Source organism: Varanus komodoensis, unplaced genomic scaffold, assembly GCF_004798865.1.
Source record: "Varanus komodoensis strain SLA01 unplaced genomic scaffold, ASM479886v1 scaffold6_4, whole genome shotgun sequence".
NCBI lineage: Eukaryota > Metazoa > Chordata > Lepidosauria > Squamata > Varanidae > Varanus > Varanus komodoensis.
The window spans coordinates 4,134,728-4,160,776 of NW_025336347.1; the positions used below are offsets into that span (position 1 = coordinate 4,134,728).

A 26,049-nucleotide genomic window follows, 5' to 3' on the forward strand; every position below is an offset into this window, starting at 1 on the left:
GGCAGATACATCTCCCGCCCCCAGTAATAATTGCATCTGTCCCCTGCCTCTAGGGCATAAGAGGCAGAGTAAATGTCAGTTGGCGGCTACTAGGAAAAGTGTCCACCACCATCTGTGCCTACATTTTTAGAAACAGTTGAAGAAGTAAGCAATGAAGAAAATGTGCCATTGCCTCCCAAAATCCATAGTGCATTGAACCAGTGCCACAAACCTTTTAGCAATATTCTCCCAAAATTTGCCTCCTGAGAACTAGAGATTATTTTTATACCATCTGCTTCCTCAAAATATGGGAGAATTTTATGGGTGTTGGTTTACATCCTCTGTACCATTGTGGGAGGGTGGCTTAGCTAGGGAGGTCCCAGAGAGATCAAACCTAGGGAAATTCAAATGAAAGTATTTTTCTAATGCAGGGGCAAGCAACTCATGGCCCCCACATGTTTTGGCCTACAACTCTAAGCTCCTCTACCATTGGCTATGCCAGCTGAAGTTGATGGGAACTACTCACCCATCCTTTGATGTGTGTAACACATAAGATAGACATAAAATAAAAATCACTTCACCCATTCTAGTGGGTATATTCTAAATTTATCCCCCTGAATGCATCCATGTCTGTGTTGCTTTTAGTGCACTGAAACATGTGGCCAACACTGCTTCTTGTGGGGGTAAATTCTGTAGAGTGCATTACGGCTCACATTTAGAGGTTCAGCAAATGCGTCCCACACCTACATTTGTCAGAATGTTTGGAAAACCATAATTCAAGGATGTACTAGGTGATCCGGGTTATGCCGTGCTCCTTTCTTTTTCCATGCTTTCAAGGCGGAATTACAGGGTTACTTTATTGATTTTTTAAAAAACATTTCTATATTGAGCCTATAGCCAGTCTGCATTCTGGACGGGTTACAACATTTAAAATATAAAACAAAACCCAAGATCACAATAGGATAAAACCAAAACCAATTTACAATCATGATCAATAAAAACAAAATATATAACCAATAACAGTAACAAACAGAATACGAAACCAGTTACAACAATCAATCAAACAAACAAATAATCCACAGTGCCACACAAAATATAAAATTTCAACAATTAAAATACTTAGAACATAAAAAGGTTTCAACTTGGCACCGAAAGGTGTAGAACACTGGCCAGCACCTCTCTGGAAAGCTGGTTCCAAAACTGAGAGTCACAGCTGAAAAGGCCCTTCCCCTAGTAGCCACCTTCCTTATATCATTTATAGGTGGCTCCTACAGAAGGCCCTCTGATGACGAACTTGGGGTCTGGGCAGACTTTGCTGGTGAGGAGAGACTCCTGGAGACTTCAAGTACTTTTAGTATTCGTTTATTCACCAATATACAGATCAGCCAGGAGGGAAGCCTAGAGGTGCACAGGTGCAGTAGACTGCAAAAGTGACAGAAGCGAAGACTTCCATTGCTCCAGGAACTATGAGTTGCTTTTTCACTGTCTGCTGAAATACACATGGCTTCTTTCAGCTCCCATTATGCATGCAAATGTGGCTTAGAAAGAGGGCTAGTAGATAAAGAGAAGTGATTGGCCATTTAGGGTGTCACCTGTTATTAACCATCTACCACCTCCTCCCTTGGCCCAACAAAGTAACAATGCCTGGTAAGAGGCTATGGCTAGCCCTGCTGTGGGGCATATTATGTTCATTCTCCCCCACCGTCAAAATAGGGTAGATAATATTGTAACCTTGCTGCTTTTCACCCCTTATTTTTTAAACCATTCAATCAAAGTTCCCACACTGGACTGCACCCAGCCACTTCTAATTCTTCAATAAATATGTCACAAATTATTACAAAAGGTGGAGAGAGGGAACAGAAAAATTGCATGATTGCTGGGGCATGTGTAACAGCAACCCTACTTCTAAGACAACAATCTGTGGCCCAAGATCTCACTCTTCAAACAATTAAATAAACGTGATAGCCCACTGGTGACTTTGAGCCACTTAATCACTCTCAGCCTAACCTACCTAAGAGTTGCTGTGATAAAATGGAACTATGGAATCTGCCTTCGGTTTCTCACAGAGGAAAAAAGGTAGGTTAAAAATGCAACATGGTAATAATAATATCCCCACAATAAAAGCACTTTAGTGAGATATACTGTGTAAGCATTAAGTGCAGATTTCCACTGTGCAAACATGGTTAATGAAGATCCCAGTGATGTCTAAATGCCCATCTCGATAAAGCAGGTTACATATGGATGTTCATTGGGCACAAATCTACAAAGCCAGGAAAGTCAGTAACACAGAAAGCTCTTTTTTCTACTATATATTATTAATACCCACTGCTGTTTATACTGGAATTAATACCCTTAAATGACAGGTGCTAATTTGATCTTACTGGTTTTCAAATTGTGTTCAGGGAACTCTGGAGGTTCTTAACAGGGATTCCTGGAAATTTCATCTGGTCCACATCTGGTAGTGAACTGTCCTGATTTCTATCTCCTGAATTAATGTTTTCATTGCAATGGAATTATCCTTGTTATTTCACACTTTCAGATTTTGCAATGCAGCTTTTGGCTTTAAAACTGTAGCAAAATACATATAAAATGCCTATTTCGCCATAAGAACATAAGAAAACGCATTCTGGATCAGACCAAAGATCCATCTAGTCCAGCACTCTGTACACATGGCGTCAAACCAGCTGCCCACAGGGTAGCAGGATCCCTCTGCCTGCCCATTAAATAAGTACAAATGTGTATTTTTAAAATAATGAAAAGAAAATGTGCACACATATTCTTGCATGTTTTAAAGTGCAGATCAATGAGGAAACTGGAACAGAAGTATGAATGAACACATGTGAAACTGCCATTGACCAAAACCATCTGATCCATCCAAACTGATTTAGCAATGGCAGCCAAGCATCCTTGAAGGCTGACGAATTCATAGACGATAAGGTTATCAAAGGCTACTAGCTATAAACTACATCCAATATCAGAGGCAGTATGTCTGTGTACACCAGTTCCCACTGAACATGAGTAGAAGGTTCTACTGCACAGGTCCTGCTAGTGGGTTTCCCAAAGGCTGCAAGTTGGCTACTGTATGAACAGAATGCTGGACGAGATGGATCTTGAGTGGATCCAGCAGTGCTCCTGCGTTCCTATCATGCAGCCAACAGTAGAAATGCACCAGGAGAAGCTAGATAACAGACATGTTGCAGGATCAAGCAGGCACATTACCACATAGGTCTGGGCATAGGAGAGACTCAGCAAGAAATGAGCATGCAGCCTAGACAGGTACAGAAAGCAGATTAATCTATAGGTGATGTGCAGTAGCTCCGCAGGCGCTCCTGATCTCCAATTGTTTAATAATAGCAACAGCCATGACAGACAGAATCATGCTGTTGACATGACAAATGCTTGATGGGGAGGGGGGAGACCAAGAGAACGTTTGACTGGGTTCAGTCTTCATGGGAGGGGGAAAAAAAAACTGGGCTGAAAATGTGCAGAGAGATATCTTTGTGCTCAGCATCCACCTTCCACCCTCTACAGCTACAACTGCACCCGCATGTGACTGATGGACCTCAGGGTTCAAGTCAAAATAAAATTAGCAGTAGGTCTTATGAGCCTGCAGCCTGCTCATCTTGTCCTAAAACATTGCCACAGAATCCTCTGAAATATACTCAGATTTCAGAGGATGGGGAAATGCAGGAAGGGTTCCTGGAAGGCGGGGAAGATACAAAACACTGGGTCCTATCAGCCATCTCTTATACTGCACAATACTGTTTTGCACTAAAGCATCTGTCAAAACACAAAAAGAATATTGCTTGAACAGCTGGAGCCAGAATCTATATATGAATGCAAATACAAAATATTTATGACTTTTTCCATGTATGCAAATGATTATTGCAATTGCTCTGAGCTGGCATCTTGCCAAGACATGCAAGACATATACACACACACATTTGATATCAACAAATACCAATTACTTGTGGACTTCATCAAAGACAGCAAAACAATTTAGGCTAATAGGGATTTGCAGAAGTTAAAAGGAGCCCACCGATTACGCTCAATTCTGCGCTGACATAGATGACCCCATGCCTGTTTTCTGCCACGCACTGGTACATGCCGGTGTCTGACAGGTTCACACTGGTTATGGTGAGAGCTCCATGTTCTATTTGAATTCTTTCCTGCAAAATGGCAAAAGAATATTACAAATAAATAAAAGAAGCCTGGCTCTAGAATTTACACATAGCAGCGGCCATATCATTATTTAACGAGGAAGGAAGGGATCAAAGTGAAGCTGGAAAAACCAAATTTATAAACAATTTACAGGATGCAATCTATTTGTCAACAAAATTTATATCATATTAAATACTAAATGGAAAAACCAATAGAAGTGCTCTTGCTCTCTCTTGAATTCTCATTGATTGAACATCTGAACCATTTAGATTAATAACCCCTTCAAGTAGATAAACTTGTATCTAAAACTGCAAATGCCCTGTAGTGCATTATGGCCTAACACAGCCAGGCAAGTTCTGCAGAACATTTGGAAGAGCAGAACTATTAGCTTTCAGCTCCCTTGAAGGTTAATGGGGAAAGTAATCGCATTCAGTGGTGCAAAGCAATTGTATGTGGTTCACCCAATGGAATAAAACACCCTAAAGATGTAAATGTTAATTATGTAAGGAGCCTGACTTTAGTCTAATGTGATTTAAGTTCAAGACCATCTGCTAGTGACCAGCATGAAGCAAGTGAAATTAGTATGTGGAACAAAAGACCCTACCATCATTTGTCAGCCTAAGGATATGGAGCTCATGCTATCAGTTCTCAAAAGTACAGCTATGTGTTTCCCTGCTCAACAGGAGTTTGACTATATTTTAACAACCAAACGTGCAACCAGGAGAATATTTAAAAAGCGAGTGGGTTACTCTTTGGCTATGGGATAGCAATTTAATTTTTGCAACAATATTCTTTCTTGTCAAATACCTGATAATAGAGACTAACTTCTGTAGTTCTTTCCTACATAATTGGGACAATTACCCCTGATAAGACACAGAGTAGAAGGGGTACTGATGAGATATTCCCCCGCCCCCGCCCCTTCCCTAGATCATTAATTTTCAGGCAGTTCATTCTGCCACTACTAATAGGAGGTCAGCTCTCCTGTTGATCTTAGCAGATGCCTGAAGAAGTGGCGCAGGGTTACTGTTACAGACCAGAGGGCTACTTTGCATCCAGTGATGTTCAATTACAAAATAAGAAGCTGAGAAATGGAATAGAAGGAAAGAGTTTTATAGTTGGATTAACTGTATTCCCATTCAGTCTTTGCACAGTTCACACTTGTGTCTTTTGTCAGTTATACCTTCTTTTCCTGCAGAGCTATAGAAAGTGAAAAATATGCAGCCATTTAATATACTTTTCTTCTTGTAGCGAATGTCCTCTGGAAATGAGTCCCACAGCTTCTACATTCCACTTGATTCAGAGAAATGCTTGTCAAAGCCAGAAAATGGCACTTAAATGCCTAACTTTCATTGAACGTTGGTTGGGAATTAGGTGCCTGAGGGTAATTTCTGCCTTTGAAAAGTATGGCTTGAAGTGTCATTGTTTTAACTACAAGGAAAGCTCAAGGTGATTCTGTGACATTCACTCAGCAGGGAAGGAAGTCTGCAATGGGACAGATGGAATTTTAAGGCCACATGACTTCATCACACTCTTTTTCAACAGCAGCAAACTATGCGGACATGAAAAGGTCACTACTTCAGTACAAATCCTTTCAAGTTAGTCCCCAAACTCAATACACCAAGGACACCAAATTGGAAAATTGCTCATACCTGAGGGAGCAGCAGTTCACCATCCTTCAACCAGCTGTACGAAGGCTTTGGTCGCCCATTTGCCTTACACTCCCAGTAGATGCTTTCCTCCATCGCCACGTGTGCATCACTTATTTTCTGAATCCAGTTGGGAGGAGCTGCAGTGACGACAGTAACATTCTTCTCAGCAAAAGTTTATTTTCTGCTTGCCATTAGCTTTCAGCTTCCTTCCTTCCAGTGCCCACATTTTTAGGAATTACTGCTAATATCGGATCATTGTGTTTTCTTGAAAGAAGATCTGATCTACTCTTCTGACATCACAAATAAGACTAATAATAATGAAGGTATTTTCTTTTGAGATGGCTTATTTTTGGATAGCAAGAAAGTTCAGCATGATGCTGGTCACAGTGCAACCACTGAGCACACCCTTTTGCTGAAATGTGCACAGCTGGGCACATCTGGAATATGCAAGTGCTTCACTAGCCATTTCCTCTTCCCAGGGAACTTTGAAGCTGAGGTGTCCAGGGAATCTCCAGGAAAGAGAATTTTGAGACCCTCATTAAACTACAATCTATCAGTTACTTTGAAGAAGCTGCGACAGTTACTCTGGTAAACTAACATGATTCTGTAGGTATAAATGATCACTGTTTCCTTTACCTCATGACATGTCAGTACAAAGCAGAAAACAAAAAATCTAGTCCATATATTAATAGATATGAATATTATTAATAATTATATTTATATATTATGAAAAATATCTATTATATTAACATGCCTTTATTATCTAAGGGAAATAAGCTCCCTCCCTTCCATAAGCTATCACACAGGTTTGCAATTGTTTGCAATTGCATTTAAGTCTCAGCCAGTAGAAACCATAAGATAAAAAGTGCAGTTCCCTTTAAAGACTACATGATTTGCTACATTATCAAGCACTTTTCTGGCTTTATGTGCTGTCAAGTCCTAAATAACAATGCCACCAGGTGAGCAGAATTATAATCTATATAAAATTTTGGAGTCAGCTAAAGCATAATTCAAAGAATTCCCTGTGTAGAAAATATTAGTTAAAGCCAATTTGATGCTGTAAGAAAGTCAGGCCTATATAAACAGAACAGTTAAACTGGATTTTCACAGTGAACCATTCTGTTAACCTTATTGACTGGAGACAAAAAGGCTGAAACATAGCAGTCATGGAACCAAAGCAATGAGCAAAAGTAAGGTGGTGATCCTTTATATACTTTTTGGGAAGTAAGTCTCATTGAAGTGAATGTTCTTTATTTCTGAATGGACATGAGTAAGACTGCACTGCATGTCCTTCATGTGGCAGTTAGAAAACGCAACACCTTGTTTTCCTTATGTCGCTCATGCATTAAGAGAAATCAACTGTTAAACTGCAAGAAGTAAGATATTTTGTAATCCCATTTCATGCCCTATAGAAAAATCAGACTCCAAGGGCATAGCAAACAGCAAACCACCATTTCTAATAGTTTAAGCTGAAAATATATGGACAGAATCTAGACAGTGTTTATGACTTAGAAGTCCAGTTACTTGCAATGAGAGATCTAACTTGCTTGACTTGCTCAGAGAAATCAATGGGCCTTGGAAATGTCCTCCAAGACAACTTGTTGTAACCACCAATAGGAAATATCTTGAGTTTAAAGACATGAGCATTACCTTGTTTGCAAGTAATGAATACAAGCCCCAGTGAACTGTCTGGGGATAGCTCAGACTGCCACACTGAAGAAACCACTAGACAGCTAAATAGCCTCTTGGATGGGAAACCATGTAAGAGCTTTGAGTATAATGGATAATGACAAAAAGTAACAAACACAATTGTCCAAACATTTAAAGAATATGTGCATATTATACCAGCAGAGGTCTCCAGGAACCTGGATATTTTACTTTTCTCTGCTTCTTTATAATCAGATAAAACAATTTCAGGTTTCTTCAACAAAGGACAACCACTTTAAAAATCCCCCAGGGGCTTAGATGAGATCAGAGGAAGGTTTGCAAGGATAGAATTAAGCAGAAAAAGCTTGATAAACAAGAAGTGTCAGGCTGAATACCAACATGATGCTGCTACTTTTAAATCCATCTCTTCCATCAGCATTTCTTGCTGATAAACCCAACAAGGCTCAGACAGGAAGGACACATTTGAATAGCTCTGTTTAGGAGAAGCAATCATATCTGGAGTTCGTGTTAACGGCAGTTAAACATCTAATTCCATGTGTGCTGTGCAGGTTCTTGTACAACAAATGATGAAAACAAATGAGAGAGAAAAGCTGAGGAACTCTTGTTTAGAAGCTGAAATGGGTTGAGAAAATGCACCAACAGTGCAATCCTATACATGTCAACTTAAAAGTAAGTAAGTCCCACTGAATTCAGTGGGTCTTATGCCCAAGGAAATGTTAATACCTGTGTAAGGGCTTCAGGAATACTGGAATGACAAACATCATGAGAAATAAAGAACATTTATGTGTACACATATGTGTATAAGAGTAACAAATTACAATGGAAAACAATTAATTAGCATCACATACAGTTTATACTTCTTGTCAGCATTATGAAAAGAAGAATCTTGAGAAAGGAAACAAAATCTCCACTAAAGAAATGGACTCTATGGATTCAAAGCTCTGCCTGAAGGTGCTTGTCAAAACATGCATTCCTGAGTCCAAGGCTATTCTCCAGCTAAGTGTGCAACACTCGGCATGCTTGTCTATTTTGGCACTAAACTGATGTCCATGGATATGAACTCCAGTAAAACAATAGACATTTTGATCCTCAGTAAAATTTCTCACATATGCTCTTCACTCATGCATGTACATTGGCTCACCTTTTAATCAGAGAGGGAAAAACAAAACAAAACAACTGTCTTACACTCACACACACAAAGTCAGAGCAGGATTCTCTTTCACTCTCATTCATTCCAGCTGAAATGACACATTTTATATACATTTATTGCAAATGCTTGTGTCTTGTTAAACAATAATAAAGATAACTAAATTCCATTGCAAATATTTAGACCACTTATGGTATTTTGCAACTGTTTCTCCCAAATGAATAAAGCACCTTAAATTTAACGTTGTTTTCTCATCATTCCCTGCAGCAAGTCACTTGCAAAGTACCTTGGAATTTCAATTAGTTTAAAAGGAAAGTGTACTACTTTATATACCCTTGTTTTTCACCATTTCAAACTGATTTTGCCACTTATCCTCTTTTCTTTTAACGCAGAACTCAGATGGTGGAATTCCAACAGGACTGGAGTCAAAGCACTCAGCAAAAAGCAGGAGGCAAATGTCAACATCCATGGATGAATCCCAAGCTATTCAAATGTACCAAATGTATGTAATATACTATAATATAGAATAAATATAAGGTAGAAACCTGGCCCCTTAATGCTCAGTGGATTCCAGGAGGCACAAAATACTGAATGTCCGCTGGGAAAGAAAAACAGGAATGGGGGTGCGCCCAGCAACAGAAGGGGAAGAGAACATTCATCTGCTTCAGCCCCTTACAGAACCTGGAATATGGCATAACTGGCTGAACAACGGGATTGCCAGAGCAGGAGCATTCCTGGGAGGGATGAGGATACACTGCTACCTTTTGCAGGTCCCTCTTCTAAGAAACAATGGCAGGTAGATACCACATTTCCCCCTATATGCTAACATGGACTGCAGTGCACTCTTTGTGGGGCTGCCCTTGAAGATGATTCAGAAGCTGCAGATTGTGCAAAATGTGGCAGCAAGATGAATAAAATGGATCAGATGGTCTGATCACATAACACCAATTATTTCACATTTGCACTGGCTCTCTACATGTTTCCAAGTCCAATTCAAAGTGTTGGTTTTAACTTATAAAGCCCTACACAGCTTGGGACCATGATTCCTGACTAATACCTCTCCTAACCTTCTGCCTGGACACTATGATCGAGTTCTGGGGCCCACCACCAACTGCTACCTCTGAGGAAGCTTCAGATGGTGGTAACAGGAAGAAGGGCCTTTTCAGTGGTGGTCCCCAGCTATGAAACAAACTCCTCAATGAGGCTTGCCTAGTGTCAACTACGCTATCTTTTTGGTGTGAGGTAAAGACTGTTCTCTGCTACAGGGCATTCAATTAGTCTACTGGGGTCTGCTATTTTTTAAAAAAAAGTTGTTAAAAATGTTTTCTCTAGTTATTCTATTTTTAATCTGTTTAAAATTTGGTTTTAAGTTTTGTACTGTACTTTTTATCTTTAATATGCTGAATTTTAGGTTATATTTTTAACGTGCTATTGTAAACTGCCCAGAGAGCTTTGGTTTTGAGCAGTACATAAACAAACAAAGAAACAAGTAAATTGAGGGAAAAACCTACTTCATCAACTGCTTAAAATTAACATTTAGTTAATTATACCCAATCTTCTCTCTCCCTAAAGAATTTTGTGCGGACTGGAGATGGGCAATATGTTGCATCAGCCTTGCAAGTAAATGCTGAGTGCTACAGAGGGTAGAACTAGTCGCTTGCAAGGGCAATGCAATAGTAGGCAGCTGTGTTCTCCACCTGGTTTCTTCTAGGATGAGATAATAACTACCAAGGCAAGCAGAAAATGATACAACAGAAGATTTGCATACATTCTGAAGATTTGTGCTTCACAAATCTGGGAGATCAACTTGCACACAGCTGGGTTGCACTGCAACCTCCTGGTTCCTGGAAGTGTGTCCTACATTCTGCAGGATTCATTGAATCTTCCTGTAATTTCAAATGAAAATAATGAACATGCATTAATCTGGGCTTTAAGTTGAATTAGTTGATCAACTTGATTAATTGATTAAAAGTTTATGCCTCAATTAAAATCAGGCTGATTAATTGTTCTCTGCCAGCAAAGACTTCCTCTTTCTGGCTCCATGCACATATTGGCCCAGCTGGACATTCCAATGCACCACAGCGATGCTTCTGCTTAAAGACAACTTTGGGTATGGCCCCTCTCTCTTCCTGGCTCCACATCTTGACTGGCCAAGCCAGAAGGGCTAGTGATGCCTCTTCTCTAAGAGACTGTGGAACCTTGGGAAGTTGGCAATGCTATGTTTGTTGTGAACTGCAGGGCAGCTGGAGAAGCCAGAGGGTGCTGGCAGCTTTGAAGGGCAAAACAAAACCCAATAGTTAATTTAGGTCAGACTGATGACTGCCTGTTTGTAGGAAAGGATTATATGCATGTTCTTTCTTTTTCATTTTAACTGGATGAGTGTTCTTACATTCAATGTGTGGTGCAGAGCTGCATTTTCATAGCCACAGTTGGGAACAGGAAGCTATATTTTATTTGTTCAGAATAAACTTATTAAACAATTTAAAAACAATAAAATCAGTTTAAAAACCTGAACAATTCCCCAGCGTGCTTCTAAATGGGCAGTTTCTAATGTTACTGGTAAAAAAGATACTGTGTACTATTCTGTCTTTCCCCCTGGACAGGAAAGAAAATAAGACAGGAGCTGCCATGGACAAACACAGAATTACCAATAGAAGAGTGTGCCCCTACTGTGTGTGAAACTACAGTATGTCCCATCCACTGTTATGGACAGGGCTTTTTTTTGTCATAGAACGCACTAGAACAGCGTTCCGGAACCTTTTTTTGATGAATTTTTCCATGTGATTGTGAATCGCCCTGTCGGGCGTAGCAGGTCGGTAGCAAAAAGCATTAAAATAGTGCCTGCGGGCTGCGTGTGTGTCGGTGCTGCTTGGGAGGGCGCTGTTCGGCTCGGCACGCTGCTCAGCTTGGGATCAGTCGTGTGGTCCCACGCTCAGTGCTTACTGCTGGTGGCGACCATTATGTTTATGAGTGTGTAGAGTGACTGACCCCAAGAGGCGAGTTCCGGCATCTTTTTTTTTTCAACAAAAAAAGCATAACATGGTTATGAATATGTAAGCCCCAGTCATGGCTTATGTGGCTTGTGCCATCTGACCAAGGCAGGTGCTATCTGAAGACTAATCAACCCCTGCATAACCCTAAGAAAGAACAGGCATATGTCGCTGCCTGATTTTGGATGACACGACAAACCATGGCAAACCCTGGGTAGGGGCTGCATTTTCATAATGCAGATAAATAATGGTGGATGGCACATACCAAGGGTTAATTAACCTATAGCAGGCTGTCTTGCTGGCTGACCCACAACAGAGTTATCTGAACAAAGCCCAAAAATTCAGGCTTCAGCTTCGGGAGGGAGGTGTTAGAAAAGGAAGGCATTATCTGTAATTCCCTGAAGATTTTTCTTTAGTTCTTCTAGCCCTCCTGGGGAAGGGGGACTGGAATTCCCTCTGGCTCACCCTGGCCTCAACTTGAATTTGTCTTGCGCACACTTACAGTGAAGCTCTGCAATGTGTTATTGGCCCATCTTTCCTGTGCTTCCTGCCACAGGAAGGGGAAGAATGAGTCTGTTCATGTCTTTTCATTTTTCCATTTGTTGTTTGCTGAGCTGCCAATTTCTTCTGGCAAGGGGTATTTGCATGCTGGACACTGGTTCAACTAAGGTGCCTCATATCTTCACAACTACAGTAAACAAAAGGACTTTCACATATGGAGGCAATATACTTCTACACATTAGTTAGTGGAGATAAAAATAGGGAACAATACCTTTTATACTAACAATGAATATGACAGTGTGGGGAAATGTATATTGCCATGAGGGGGGATTAAATATATTTTTATATTTTCCTAAATCCTGGTTCTATTTATATGCAAATTTAAGCACAATTGACTCAATATACTTTGATTAATAATCTAAAAATTTAATTCTTACCTAACTGAAATATCTTCAGTTGGTTTGTGGTCCAAATATTGTTTTCAAGAAACATTTTAATTGGGCCCATGGTTATGATTTCCAAAGAATATATCTGCCTCAGTAGAAATAGGTCTGCAACCAATTTAGGCATATGAAAACCATCCTATTCTAGATCTTTGATTGCTTCAAATTTTGCCAATTTATATGCATCTATGCACACAGACTAGGTAATTTCACTATATCAGTCACACTTCATAACGTTGTATACTCTCATTATGCACATGTTCACACCACAGGAGTGAGGAATGAACTACACTGATTCTTGCAAACTGTGGTCAGAACTGTATTCAGTTTCCTTTTCCCCTTTGGATGAACAGTCATTCAAAATACCACTTTACTCTGCTACTGTTTTGTAAGATTAGGTTCACCTTTTTAGAATTGATCCTGACAGTTCCCTTGCACACCATAAAGGGTTTCATTGTAATTCTAAACAATTTACAAACCATTGCTTTATTGCAAACCATTGTCTAAGTTCTACATTTGGGCAGTCTAAAAATAGAGCTCTACTTCGCTTAAGTTCTTCAAAAACTCTTATATAGATGAAAATACAAAATTTTACCTAATTGGAAGAACTTTCTTTTTCAGTCCAGCTATTCAACAATAAAAATGAAGAATGGTACACAGAGCCTTGCATAAGCATTTACCCCCTTTGATTTTCTACATTTTGTTATGTTGCAACCTAGAAATGAAATTGATTTAATTGGCATTGTTAGTGGTTGTCAGGGGTGGGTGAATACTTTGGCTAGCCGCAGTAAAACTGAACATAAGACACAAATAGATTCCTACTGTTTCAGAAAATCAAGTTTCGTAATAACCTTAACTTTAGAGATCTAAAAAACTTTAGAGAAAAATACTCTGTGACAAAATCACCATGGATGACAAGACTAAAATCAATTAGAATGAGAAGGGGAGTTGAAATACAACCAGAACTTAACACAATATAGAGTAGCAGTTAGAGTGTCAGCCTAGATCCTGTGAAATATAGTTGAAATTCCCAATTACCTATAAACTTACAGTAGATTTCACTTTAGTTTTGATAATGGTTGATAACGTTCCCGCTATTCAGGACAACAGGAGTTTCTCTGAAGCTGAATTTGGTTCTCGGTGTGGTGTGTGTGCATCCTGTCAAATCTCAGGTTTGACATGCTTGAGAATCTTCATGATGGTTGTACTGAAGAGTCAGCTTATGATTTTTAGGATGAGATGGCTTTTGAAAGGGTGCAGTCTCCAGCTGCGGTTCAAGTCCTGCAACCCAACAGAATGTAGCAGTGGGAGAGATTAGCCCAGGGGCAGGCAGGCAGGCAGATCAATCAGCCCTGGTGATGTTGGGGAGTCCCAGCCTGAGGGAGGGGACATTGACATGGGAAGTTCCTTCAACGGAGACACCCATCCCTTGATGAGGTGGGCCCTATGGCTTGCCACCATCACCAGAAGGAAGCCCAATTGGAGGCATAATGGGAGGGGTGGAAGTGTGCCTGTTTTCGCAGTGTGCCTCCTGGGCATAATACAGAAGGGCCCATAAGGCAAGCTTTAGGAAATGGATGGTCCAACACTCCACTTCGTGTATGCTCAGAGACTCATACTTAACAATACAGATCATTAAGCAAAGAAATGCTGCTGAGACTGGTATTATTTGAAAAGAGAAACATGGACCATGACACTTAGGCTAAAACAGGTTTAATACCTCTGATATACAATGAAAGAGCCTGGAGTGGTGATAACTAACCCGGAAGAGATCTTATGGAAAGAATGACCAAGTGCAAGGCAGGGTGAATTTTATGCTATGAAGCAGACTGAAATAAAACTGTCAGCATCATAATACATAAAAATCTATTTTGAGGCCATATGTACAATATGAACATTTCAAAATCAATACTGTAGATATTGCTGGAAAAGGTGTAGAAAAGGCTAACCAAATTTATTACAGTGTTGGAGAACCTTCCTCCCTCTCTAAAAATTCTAAATCTTAGAACATCCAATGCAACTGGCAGGAGATGAAAGACAACCAAAATCAACAACCAGTATTTCTTCAAACAACTCATAATGCATTTATTAAACTTGCTGTGACAAGAAGTGGTGATGACCATTCAATTAGATCATTAACTCTGAAAAAAGATTGGACAAATTAATAGAGGATAGGCTTAGGGTTTTAAACCAGGGTAGAACTTCCACCATGGATAAATATATGGAACTTCCATATTGAGAATCAATTTGCCTTGAATGTCATTTACTGGAGAACAAAATTCTGAAAGAGCTAATGTCCTGCTTTTGAATTTTGTGCAGGCTTCTAGTTGAATACTGCAGAGGATGGCAGATTAGATCTGTGTTTTGCTTGGTCCATCAGGCCTATTCTCATATTCTCATCTGTTTTGACCAGTCTGACCTTGTTTTGGTCAAGGTCAAACTAGCAATACCCTTTCCCAGAAAGGGAAAAGAGGCTAAAAAGTGTGCTTGTAGTCCTTTTTTTTTTTTTTTGGCTCTTCCCATTGTTTTTTCCACTGCCATGAAGTGGAGGTCTCTAATTCCCTGAAGGAATTCACCAAACCAGCCTCAAGAGAGCTATACTGAGAACTCAGAACTTGTGTTCATCATCTGAGGCCATGTTATGCGCCACAACTCCCTGAGAGCTGAGGCTGCTACCAACCTGAGGCAGGGCCCTTCCCAAGGGGATTAGGCTAGCTTCCTTGTTATTGGTCTTGAGAGAGCTGGTGAAAGAACTGCAGTTCTGCCCAGAATTTCATGATTAATACTTCTATTTGGTTTTAGAACATTCCTGTTTTATTGCAGTGCAGGCATTTTAACCCTTTTGTTTTGTTTGTAAATGCTGTATTTTATATTCAAAATGATTTTACTGTAAATTGCCTTGAGCAATCAAGTAGTGGGGTTATTCAGAAGTACAAAAAACACACATTGCTAGTTATCACAAATCTCCCCTTCCCCTGAATAAAGCCCTGCCATTTATTGAAAACTGGAATGGCACTTTTGTCCAAGATTCTAAACATAGGCTATTAAGAACTGATGGAATTGGTCTCAGAGTTCTAATATATCAGAGTCCCCTCTGCCTTTTAAGAGATTCTTCCAGGTTCACCATACCTAGTTAATATATTGGCAAGGGAATCATACGAAGTAGAGCTGCTAAATTTCAGTCTCCTCCCATCTGAGCCCTTTAATAACATTCAGGGAAGCAGGCATGAACAGGAATTTTAGAGCAGTCCCTAGCTGTTTCTGTCAGCATCCTTTTCTGAGTTGGCTAAGCTTTCTCATGGTACAACTGAGGTGGGAAAAAAGAGGCTAAGTTGTCACCTCTGAATTAACTGGTTTAACTGCACAGAACGTGAAGTTTTTTGATGCACTGATGTTACAACAGAGGTTTTTTTCTAAAGCATATAAGAAAATGAGCGTCAGCACAATAGCAATAGATATCCATATCCATATCTTTTAACAACTTCACCAACTGCGGAATAATATGGTTGGCAAAAAGGAGATGGTTTGGTTTATCTACAGGAAGCAGCAAATTTGAATTTCATCTTCCTTTTCTTTCTTCACTGTTCACAGACACAGATAACTTAGTTTGAAAGAGTAACAGTGTTAGAGTCAGATTTTAATCTCCAGGGATGCATTATGATAGAATATTTCACAGAGAAAGACTGCAAGTCAGTGCCAAGTTTGATTTTCCATATCAAATACTTGGGAGTATTCTTTTCTTTGGATTTGAACTTTTGACCCAGTAGAAAGCAACTTGAAAAAACAATGTCAGCATTAGAAAGGATCTTCTTCACTCCACCTGAAATATATTCCCCATGGTTTTGTTTTGTTTTTTTTTAAGATGCTACTGTTTTTGTTACTCATATGAGATATTGGCTATGGGCTGGGTAATTTGAGGGTATTTCCCCCCTCACCTTGTCTGGGTTTGGATGACATGACAAGCCACACTCTAGCAGGTAATTAGGCAAATGCTGGTCAAACATGCTCTACAGCATATTCAAACCACATGTGCGAACTGGGTCACAGATCTTGCCACTTGCCTCTGCCTTCCTGCAGTGTAGAGGTCAGTTCTGTTTTAACCTCCCCATACATTAGGCTGTGCACAGTCCCTGTAACTGCAACATCCCAAACAGCATTTTCCCAGTGGTAGCCCATTCCTTCACTCACCCCGCCTGCCCCCACACCAGTGGCCTCAGAATGTAAACTGGGATATCTGGTAGATCCAGCAAGATTGCATCTTTTAATAGTGAAGATGTGTTTCATAGAACATTGCTCAGCTGAAAACTTGGGAGAACGGAGAGACTGCAAAAGGAGGACGAGAGAACAGGTAGTGGGTTCATGGGGACACCTCTGATGGAGAAGCAGCGGCAGGAAGCTGGGAGCACAAACGGGAAAACAGGAAGCTATAATCTCTGCTCTCCTGGTGAGGATGGGGGCTGTTCAGGGTCGGGTGATGCTCCCTCCCATGGGAGTAAGGACAGGAAGCAGAGTTGATGGACTGAAAGGAAGGAATCAGGTGGTGCCTGTGGACTCTGGCTGCAGTCGCTGCCTCAGCAAAACACACATTGTGAAAGTAGGAGAATCGGAGTGAGCTGAGAGAAAAGTTCGGTACCTGTTTCTCCTGGGTGGAGTGGAGGCAGCAACAGAGAGGTTTTGGGGAAACGGATGATGGGAAGAATACCTGGGAAAGAAACCATATGCCTTGGCCACCAAGGGGACCAATGGGACTGATGTGGCAGTGACAGACCAATGGGGGAAGCTGGTGACATAGCTGCAATGCCAATGACCTTGGGAGGTCGAATCTTTTGCAGAAGGGCACAGTGAAAAGTATGAGGGAAAAGCAAGCATCTGTGAGATGCTCCCAAAAAGAAGCCACAGTGTATGGCTTGAAAGTCCCAAAGTCTCAGCCTGTGGTGCAAACCTGTCCATTTTACAATGACAAGCTTGGAACGGCTATTTTGATGAATCTCAGAGCCCATTTACATGGCTTATGATTGCAAAACAAATGAACATTTCAAATTTAAGGGGCAGCCAATGTAAACTCATTGTGGACAGCACATGCCAAATTATGCATTTATCATGCTGAAAAATGTATTCACAGGATACTGTCTCTAGGCAAAGTTCACTTGTGTGTGTGTGTGTGTGTGTGTGTGTGTGTATTCCTAGCTGAGACAACACTGAAAATCTATTTGCCCCTTTAGCAAGCATTTATTTGGCAGGCTTAATAGGAGAAAGAACAGCTAAGATATCCATTGCCAAAACTTGTGAAAGTAGGCAGAGGTGGGGAAAGATACAGGCAGAGAGAAAGAACTCAGAAAAAGGAACAGAGGTAACAATTGTAACAACCTTATCAAAATATTAGGAGAAAGCAGTAAAAGAGACCATTGCCCTAAAGTAGCATTCAAATCAATACATCTAACTCAAGGAAGGAGTAAATAGAATAAATGGTGACAACAAAAACAACAAAAATTAGCTGCTGAAATAAAGCCGAGAATAAGAACAAAAGAAATTACTAAGCAAAGGTATCCAAAGAATAATAAATATGGATGCCTAAGCTGACAAGCGTATGCCCATTTAACAGGGAGAGCACATTACTGAATACGATGCAAATTTCTAATACTGTCAGCTTATTTTAAAGAAGTTATGTCAAAATGGGTGACTGTAGAGCAACTACTTTATGGCCAAGTAGCATCCAGAACAGCAATATAACAGCTGAAATTCCCATCACGCCGACTTGATGAGGAGTAGCTCCTACTGAATACCTGGGCTTCCAACGCACACTTAACAGGAAGTGAGGCTTACTGAGTACAATGAGACATACTCCTCACTAAACATGCATAGGTTTGCACCTGGAGTACGAAAGTGAAGAGGGGAACCAAACAGCAGCTTTGTTAGAAGAGTGGCTGGGTGGAAACCTGCTCTTCCTCACCCTTACTCCTATGTCCCAAGGCTACTCAGGCTTCCCCAAAGTTGATGTCACACACCTAACACTTTTGTGGGTTTCTTGTAATTAACCAGGCTTTATTTCAAGAGTAGGTATTAGAAGTATGAAGTATCTAACAGGCAGTTCTTCAAGGTTATGCAGTTTCACACACAGCTCTCCTAGTCTTGGAGCTGTCAGACATCCATAAAATCTTGAAGCTGGTATGTGTTTTAGGAACACAATTTTCTTAGGCAGACATGGCCATTGGAGTGCATGGATTTCCAAAATAGCTGAAATATCAAGAGAGCAAGGACCCCAGGACAGTGTGCATGGGCACCATGACACCTGCAAGGGCCTCTGCTGGAGCCCACAAGGTCCTCCTCTCCCTCCTCCCTCCAGTTGTGTTGGATTATAACTCCTTATGGGCTAGGAATGATAAGAGTTGTAGTTAACACTGGACTGGAGAACACATGTTCTGTGAGGCAGCAATAGTCTTGAGAAATAAACATTTGTTCAGAATAATGTGTACCTGCTAACTATATACTCAATTTTGCAATAGTTCCCTACGTCCCCCCATCGTCTCCCTTCAGTCAATTTAATAATCCTTTAACCACAACCCTCCCATACTCTTTGACAAAACCTTTCCCTCATTCAAACAGAAGGACTTTTCTTTAGTATAAAGATAGCTATTTAGCATTTCTTCCAGCAATAATTTGTTATTCAGCTTCACTGGCCTCACTTGAGTTTCTCTCCAATACCAGTCTGTAGGCTCATGAGTTATCTCTCCGTGGCTCCTTTACCTTGCTCTTCCTGTACTCCTTGATCTTAATCCCCTCTCCCCCAGCTTCTAGCTTTGTTTAGTTCTCTCCTCACCTTTTCATCTCATTGCTTCTTTCCACCCCTGCATCTTTCCCCTCTACCCCTTGCCCTGCTGTTTTCCCCTTCCAGCGTCTAGCTTCATTCTAAATCCCTCCCTTTATCTTACTTTAGCCTAACCAGGCCTTATGGCAGCTATTATGTCTCAAAATTGGATCCCTGCAATGCACTCTATGTGGAGCTGCCCTCAAAAACTGTTCAGACACTGCAGCATGTGCAAAATTAATAACTCGGACCAGAAAGGCTGAACACATACTTCCAGTTCTTTATTGGCTGCCATATGTTTTTGATCCCAATTCAAAAAGTTGGTCTTCACTTATGGCCCCAAGCTGTGTAAGTCTTCTAATACCTGCTGGAATGCCACTCACAAGTACAATCTATCTGGACACCACAATCAAGATTTGGGGCCTGCCTCTGACTGCCACCTCCAAGGGAGTCTTGACCGGAGGCAACAAGAAGCAGGGCCTTCTCAGTTGTAGGCCTCTGTTCCATGACAAGCTCTCCACTGAATCTTCCCTGGCACCAGTGTGTTTTTAGCACCAGGTTAAGACTATCTTCTATGATGAGACATTTAATTAGTTTTATATTATATTGGGACATTATGTCTACTGCTTAATGCGTCTTGTGATTTAATTTTGTAAGCGTGTTAAATTTGGCTTTTAAGCTTTGCATTGTGTTTTTATGATGCTTTTATTGCTATTTTGTATTTCTGATTGCATTTTATCTGCTGTTGTAAACTACCCAGAGAACTTTGGCTGCTGGGAGGTATAGCATGATAAGTATCATCATCATCCTCAACAACCAGGCTTTCACAGGTGCCAGTTTCTGGTGGTGCCCACAGCATTTTCTTAAATTCCCAAATGTGCCCATAGATCAAAAATGGTTGAAGACCCTGGAATATGGATGTGTGATTAACTCAGGCATGAACACAAGTAAAAAGTTCATTCTGGTAGCCAAACATATAGGAGTTTAAGTCCTGGTGGTTAGAAGAACTACTGCTAGTCATTGGTGACCACCTGTATATATTAGTAGATACAACGCTAGGCTAGGAGCAGGTAGGCCCATGTTCAAAGCCTTGATCAGCTGCTAAGTTCCCTGCACACTTGGTCTCTCACTGCCTCTACTCACCATCACTATTCACATTTCTCTTTACAGTACCTGATATAATCAAGCGCTGGACTCTTCTTTAATGCCAACACCAGGCAAGCTTGTTCACAAGACCGAGGCAACCACCTGACTTCCCCAAGACATATACCCAGCCCAGCCTGGCCTCTCTTATCTGCCTATCTGACATTTGGTGGCCTTGGGGAGGTGTGTCATGACCTCAGACTTGTCCCAGACAGAGACAGTCCTGCCTACTAATCCAGTCACTTGTGGAACTGCAGCAGACATGCACTTACTGGCTTCCATTAGCTTCTTACACTTTCCAGTCCATGTACTTCCTCTTAATATACGGGGAAGGTAATAGTGGGAAAAGGCCTAAATTCTCACATGCAGGGATTAAAATGGTATATTCAGGCAAACACATTTAAAATACAGGCACTGGTAACCTCAAGACTCAAATTACTGTCTGCACTGCATGTGGGGCTACACTTCAGCTTGGTCTGGAAGTTGCAGCTGCTGCACAATGCAGTGGAAAGTTCTCAGCTGGGGCTTTTCTCACACCAAGCTGCAAATTTGCTAGAACTGTACTTGCTACTAAAGAGCTACTGGGCCAAGTTTCAGTTGTTGTTAACAAATAAAGATCTTAATAAGTTGGGACCAGGTTACCTTAGGGAGAGTCTTACTCCTTCTTAGTGGGAACATGAATCTTTTATTTTTTGTCAGGATAGGCAGAGAACCAATCTGTTCATACTGATGCCTTCTCTAAATTATCATTTATTTTATTTCTAAGCTGCTTGAAGCTCTGTGGGCAGTTTACAACAACAAAGTGGCCACTGCAGTGTTATGTGCAGAAAGATCCTTTCTTGCCACTTTAAGATATGAACCTTGCACGTTTTTACTTCTGCTTGCATGGTATCTGAGAAGGCAGAAGTGGTTTATGAAAAGTGTTCTCCATTTGGCTTAGCTCAAAGTGGCAGTCAGGCAGACAGGGAAAGCAGCCCCTTATTTTACAGAATGCTTGCCCTAGTAAAAGGTCAAACTTAGCTTTCCTGAATTCATTCTAGGTGGAGGTTCCTACAAATGTCATTCAGATTAAAACCTAGCCAGAAGTGAGCACTCTAATAATGATAACAAACTGCTCCCAAATTAAAAAAGAGGAGAAAAAGCTGAGATTAATCAGAAGAGTATGCAGCCTTCTGTCAGATGCAGAAGAAAAACAGATAAAATTGTTCTACAACTGCTCTTTACATCTAACCAAACCAATCTCCTTCTTAAAACAAACATTTTCATTTCTTCCAACTTCACAGCCTCAATCAATATGCCTGTCTCAGAGGTTTTTATTTTATATAAAATTACACTTACTGAACAGTCCTATTTGCAATACAAAATTTGAAGAGAAAAATCAACACTGACGTTGCAACAAAGCATTTACCACATTTTGGCCTCGGCTATAATGAAAAACGGGTGAGTAAATAAACTGGGTACCATAAAACGTCAGCTGGCCTCTGGCCACATTCTTCCCTCGCACATTTTCAGCCACACATTCATATAGGCCAGCATCTTCCTGTTGAAAGTTTGGGATTTCAAGAATGCTGCTTGATTTGTGCCTCCGAGCTTTTTTGGGAATTTGTTTTCCATCTGCTCTTCTCCAGCTGATTGTAGGAACTGGGCTGTTTATCAAAAAACAAAAGGAAAAAGAAATCTGATGGTAAAAGTTGCATTATTTTAATTGGAAGGCTATATAGGTGGAGAAAGGTACACACACCCAGAGAGAATTTTAAAGCAAAACTGCTTTCATACTCAGAACTTACACCTTCAAGTTACTGCCTAGTAACCTACACCTTTACTGCTTAAGTCATGGGGTCATGAAGACTCAGGCACGACTTTGCGACTGAACAACAACACAAGCTCTTTCAAAGAAGCCTGTATGTTCTAAGACTGCTTTCTCCAACTTGTACCTCCAGATGTGTTGGATTATAACATTTCTTATTGGCTAGGAATGATAAGAGTTGTAGTGCAACACTAGATTGGTGAACACAATAGTAGTGATAGTCTTGAGGAATAAACATTTGTTCAGAATAATGTGTACCTGCTAACTATACACTCAATTTTGCAATACTTCCCTACCTTCCCTCATCATTTCCCTTCAGTCAATTTAATCATCCTTTAGCCACAAACCTCCCATACTCTTGGGCAAAACTTTTCCCTCATTCAAACAGAACGACTTTTCTTTAGAATAAAGATAGCTATTTAGCATTTCTTCCAGCAATAATTTCTTACTCAGCTTCACTGACCTAAAGTAAAAGCTAGAGCACATGAAACATAGCCATCAGCTGGCAGTTTAAATGCACCCAAACTGAAGGTAGTTGATTGTAATGGAAAAATAAGGATAGGGTGTGAGCATGCACCTTCCATGCTTTGACAATCTAGTGGCTGGGAAATCATGTTAAAGAATCTTGAAAATGCTGCTTCAAATTTGCTTTTGCTTTTCCTTTAAAAACAAATACCTGTATAAGTTGTCACCATCACATACTCATCCATTAACTATACACTAGTTCTTAAACATTCAAATAATTAATTGTTGAATCTGAGCAGTGTGTAATTTTTTTTTATTATTATTATTATTATAACATTTCTATGCCGCCCCTTGCCGAAACCTCGGGGCGGCTTACAACATGATAAAATACATGGAAATACAATAGTACATAATAAATTACCATTAAATATAAAAATACAAAAAATACATTGATTTACAAATACAAAATTAAAATTATCAGTGTAAAATAAAAATATAGGATGAGAAAGAGAAGGAAGAAGAAGTTGCCCAGGCCAGATCATATGTTTTAACAATTGAAATGATGTTTAAATAAAAAGGTCTTTACCTGGCGCCGAAAAACCAGTAACGACGGTGCCAGGCGGACCTCTTTGGGGAGTGAATTCCATAGGTTGGGCGCCACCGCAGAGAAAGCCCTCCTCCGGGTACTTACTCTCCTAATTTCTTTCATGGAGGGTTCCCGGAGAAGGGACTCTCCCGCAGATCTCAAAGGGCGGTCGGGCATATACGGACGTAAGCGCTCGTTCAGGTAGCCAGGACCCAAGCCGTTTAGGGCTTTGTAGGTCATAATCAACACCTTGAATTGGGCCCGGGCTTCAATGGGAAGCCAGTGAAGCTGACGGAGGACTGGAGTCATGTGAGCATAACGCCCCGTCCCCGTCAGCAACCTGGCAGCTCTATTTTGCACCAATTTTGTGCCTACAATCAGCTTAAAAATTTATGAAGAATACAGGAAGAAGCTTCCTGTAGCAAACCTGAGGTCTATCTGGGCCAATATAGCAGCTGCTGTGAAAAAAATACCGGGGAGAGAATCCTCTAGTTGCTGGACTAGCCATAATGGACCAGGTAGACCTCTGGTTTGTTGTTATAGAAAGTTGACTTAAAATGAATGGAGCTACTTATGTACATGATAACTGTGACTAGAGTTTGATTTGCTTTAAAATGGAAAGCAGAAGAAAGTTAATTACTGAAGACTGGGATAATAAGTTAGTTGATTACGTAGCTATGGTAAGACTAACTATATAGAAAGATAACCAGTCAAAGAAAAGGATAGTTGGAAATTGCATTATACATATCATCTTTTAACGGAGAAAATAACAACAGAAAAAATAGGTAAAAATGGATTAGAAGTTTTTAGGAAATTGTATAAGATTAGAAGACTCTATGATGAAATTTAATTCAGTGCAAAAATAGTGATTGTGTAGCAAGGATAGTTATTGTTGACTTACAGCAATTTTCCTTAAATATTTGATATTTTAGGTAACATTTGTTCAAGAACCCATGGTGGGGTTTTTGGTAACTTTTATTTGTATTCTTATTTTTTCTTTCTTTTTTCTCTGTTCTTTCAATTTTCCTGTTATTTAAATAAATTCTCTCCCCACCCCAGTGTGCCAAAAAACCCAAAAACAAACAAACCTGGAAGCACATGTTTTCAATTACTATACCAGAGCTGTCCACCATACTCCAAATCTATGCCACAGATTTATATAATGACATTATGAAACTTCCTTTATATTAAATTCCTTTTCTACTAAGTCCTAATATATAATTTTCCCTTTTCACTGCTGCGGAAGCAGACTGAGTTGACATTTTCAAAAGTAATTCATTAAGTCCATGAAAATTGTTTCATGCAATCAACTTGGATGCTATCAGTGAATATGTTTAGTCATGAGCTATGTGGCTTTTCCTGATGCAAACCATGCCTATGCATCAAATGGCATCAGTAACTTTCCTTACTAAGCAGACAGAAATAAGCAAACTGACTGTGTGTTTGAAGCAACATTTGTACTTTCAAATAGCACTGAGATATTAACAATCCACCAAATGCAACCGTTCATTTAAAAGAGGTCTGACCGTGCACTGGGAGCCAACAGGTGGTTGTGGAAATAATGGCGATTGTACAAAACAAAGTGGCCGCATTTTGGCAGATTATGCACTAACGCCGCAAACTGTATCAGTACAGGTGAATGAGTGAAAGGCAAAAACTTACTTTCCCAATGCAAAACACTCCAGTCTCACAGTTGTTCCTTTTGCAGATGGAACCATTTCTGGGAACTGCACTTCAATTTTTGGCTCGTATTCACCCATCACTCCTGTGAACATATAATAGATGCTAAATTGGCTTGAATTTTGCATTACATATCCTCAAGTATTCCTGAGTTAACCCAGGGCTGTTTTATACATCATTATGTGCCCAATTAATCTGTTCATTTCAAACAGGACCCCGTCTCCAGCAGCCGCACACCATGGGCTCCCTGTCCCATTTACTGCCAGAAGAAACGTTGTTTTGCTGCTCTCAGCCATCTGCCTAAGATTACATCTCATCCTGGCTCCTTGGTTTTCATTTTTGTACATTGTTCTTGTGAAAAGGAAAGTGCTAATAAAGTATAATCAATGCCTTTTGGAGAAAGTAGTGTAGAACAAACAACTGTTGCAAAAACTGTTGATAAAGCACTATGGGCTAATCAAAGCTCCTATTAACATTAAGGCAGAATATTCTTTGAGGTGCTATACTGGTGGAGTAGTTTCCTTAACTTTCACTGCCTAAGTAAATCACCCAGAATACTGGTTTTAAAAAAATAAGCTGTATTTGAAAATTGGAATGCAGAAAGTGCTATAATGTTTATGATAAATTAACACATTTCTTGCAAACCAAGAAGCTTCTATACATGTTTAATATGATTTCCTGGAGAGTATTCACAGTCAAACACACAAGCATGGTTTTATATCTTAATCCTTTTATTACTATAATCTTTATCCAGCTATAGTAAGAGTAGAGGGTTAGAGAAGACATTTGGAAAACCTGCAGTTATAAGAAGGTAATCATTGCATGTGCATTAGATTCAAAATGTGTGTTAATTAGATTCAGTGCTACCACTTCAGGTATACAGTGCAGTGGCCAGTTGGATACCTGCAGCTTGGTTTCTGATTTACTATTACAGGTAGCATCTGACCATGCCTCTGTCAGTGGCCAGCTTATTGCCCAGAGTGGACATTTATTTATATATTTAAGGTTTTATATGCTGTTTGTTT

The 26,049-nt window shown here is 40.2% G+C and overlaps 1 protein-coding gene across 1 annotated transcript in view; it reads right to left on the reverse strand.

Annotated features, from left to right (window-relative positions):
- Window positions 1-26,049, reverse strand: part of CNTN4 (contactin 4) — a 428,771-nt gene that overhangs the window by 108,347 nt on the left and 294,375 nt on the right. Inside the window, exons 7-10 of the mRNA XM_044451804.1 lie at window positions 25,007-25,109; window positions 21,948-22,132; window positions 5,790-5,926; window positions 4,019-4,148 (exon numbers count right to left, since the gene is read on the reverse strand). Coding sequence (XP_044307739.1) covers window positions 4,019-4,148; window positions 5,790-5,926; window positions 21,948-22,132; window positions 25,007-25,109 — 555 coding nt within the window. The remainder of the gene's footprint in view (window positions 1-4,018; window positions 4,149-5,789; window positions 5,927-21,947; window positions 22,133-25,006; window positions 25,110-26,049) is intronic.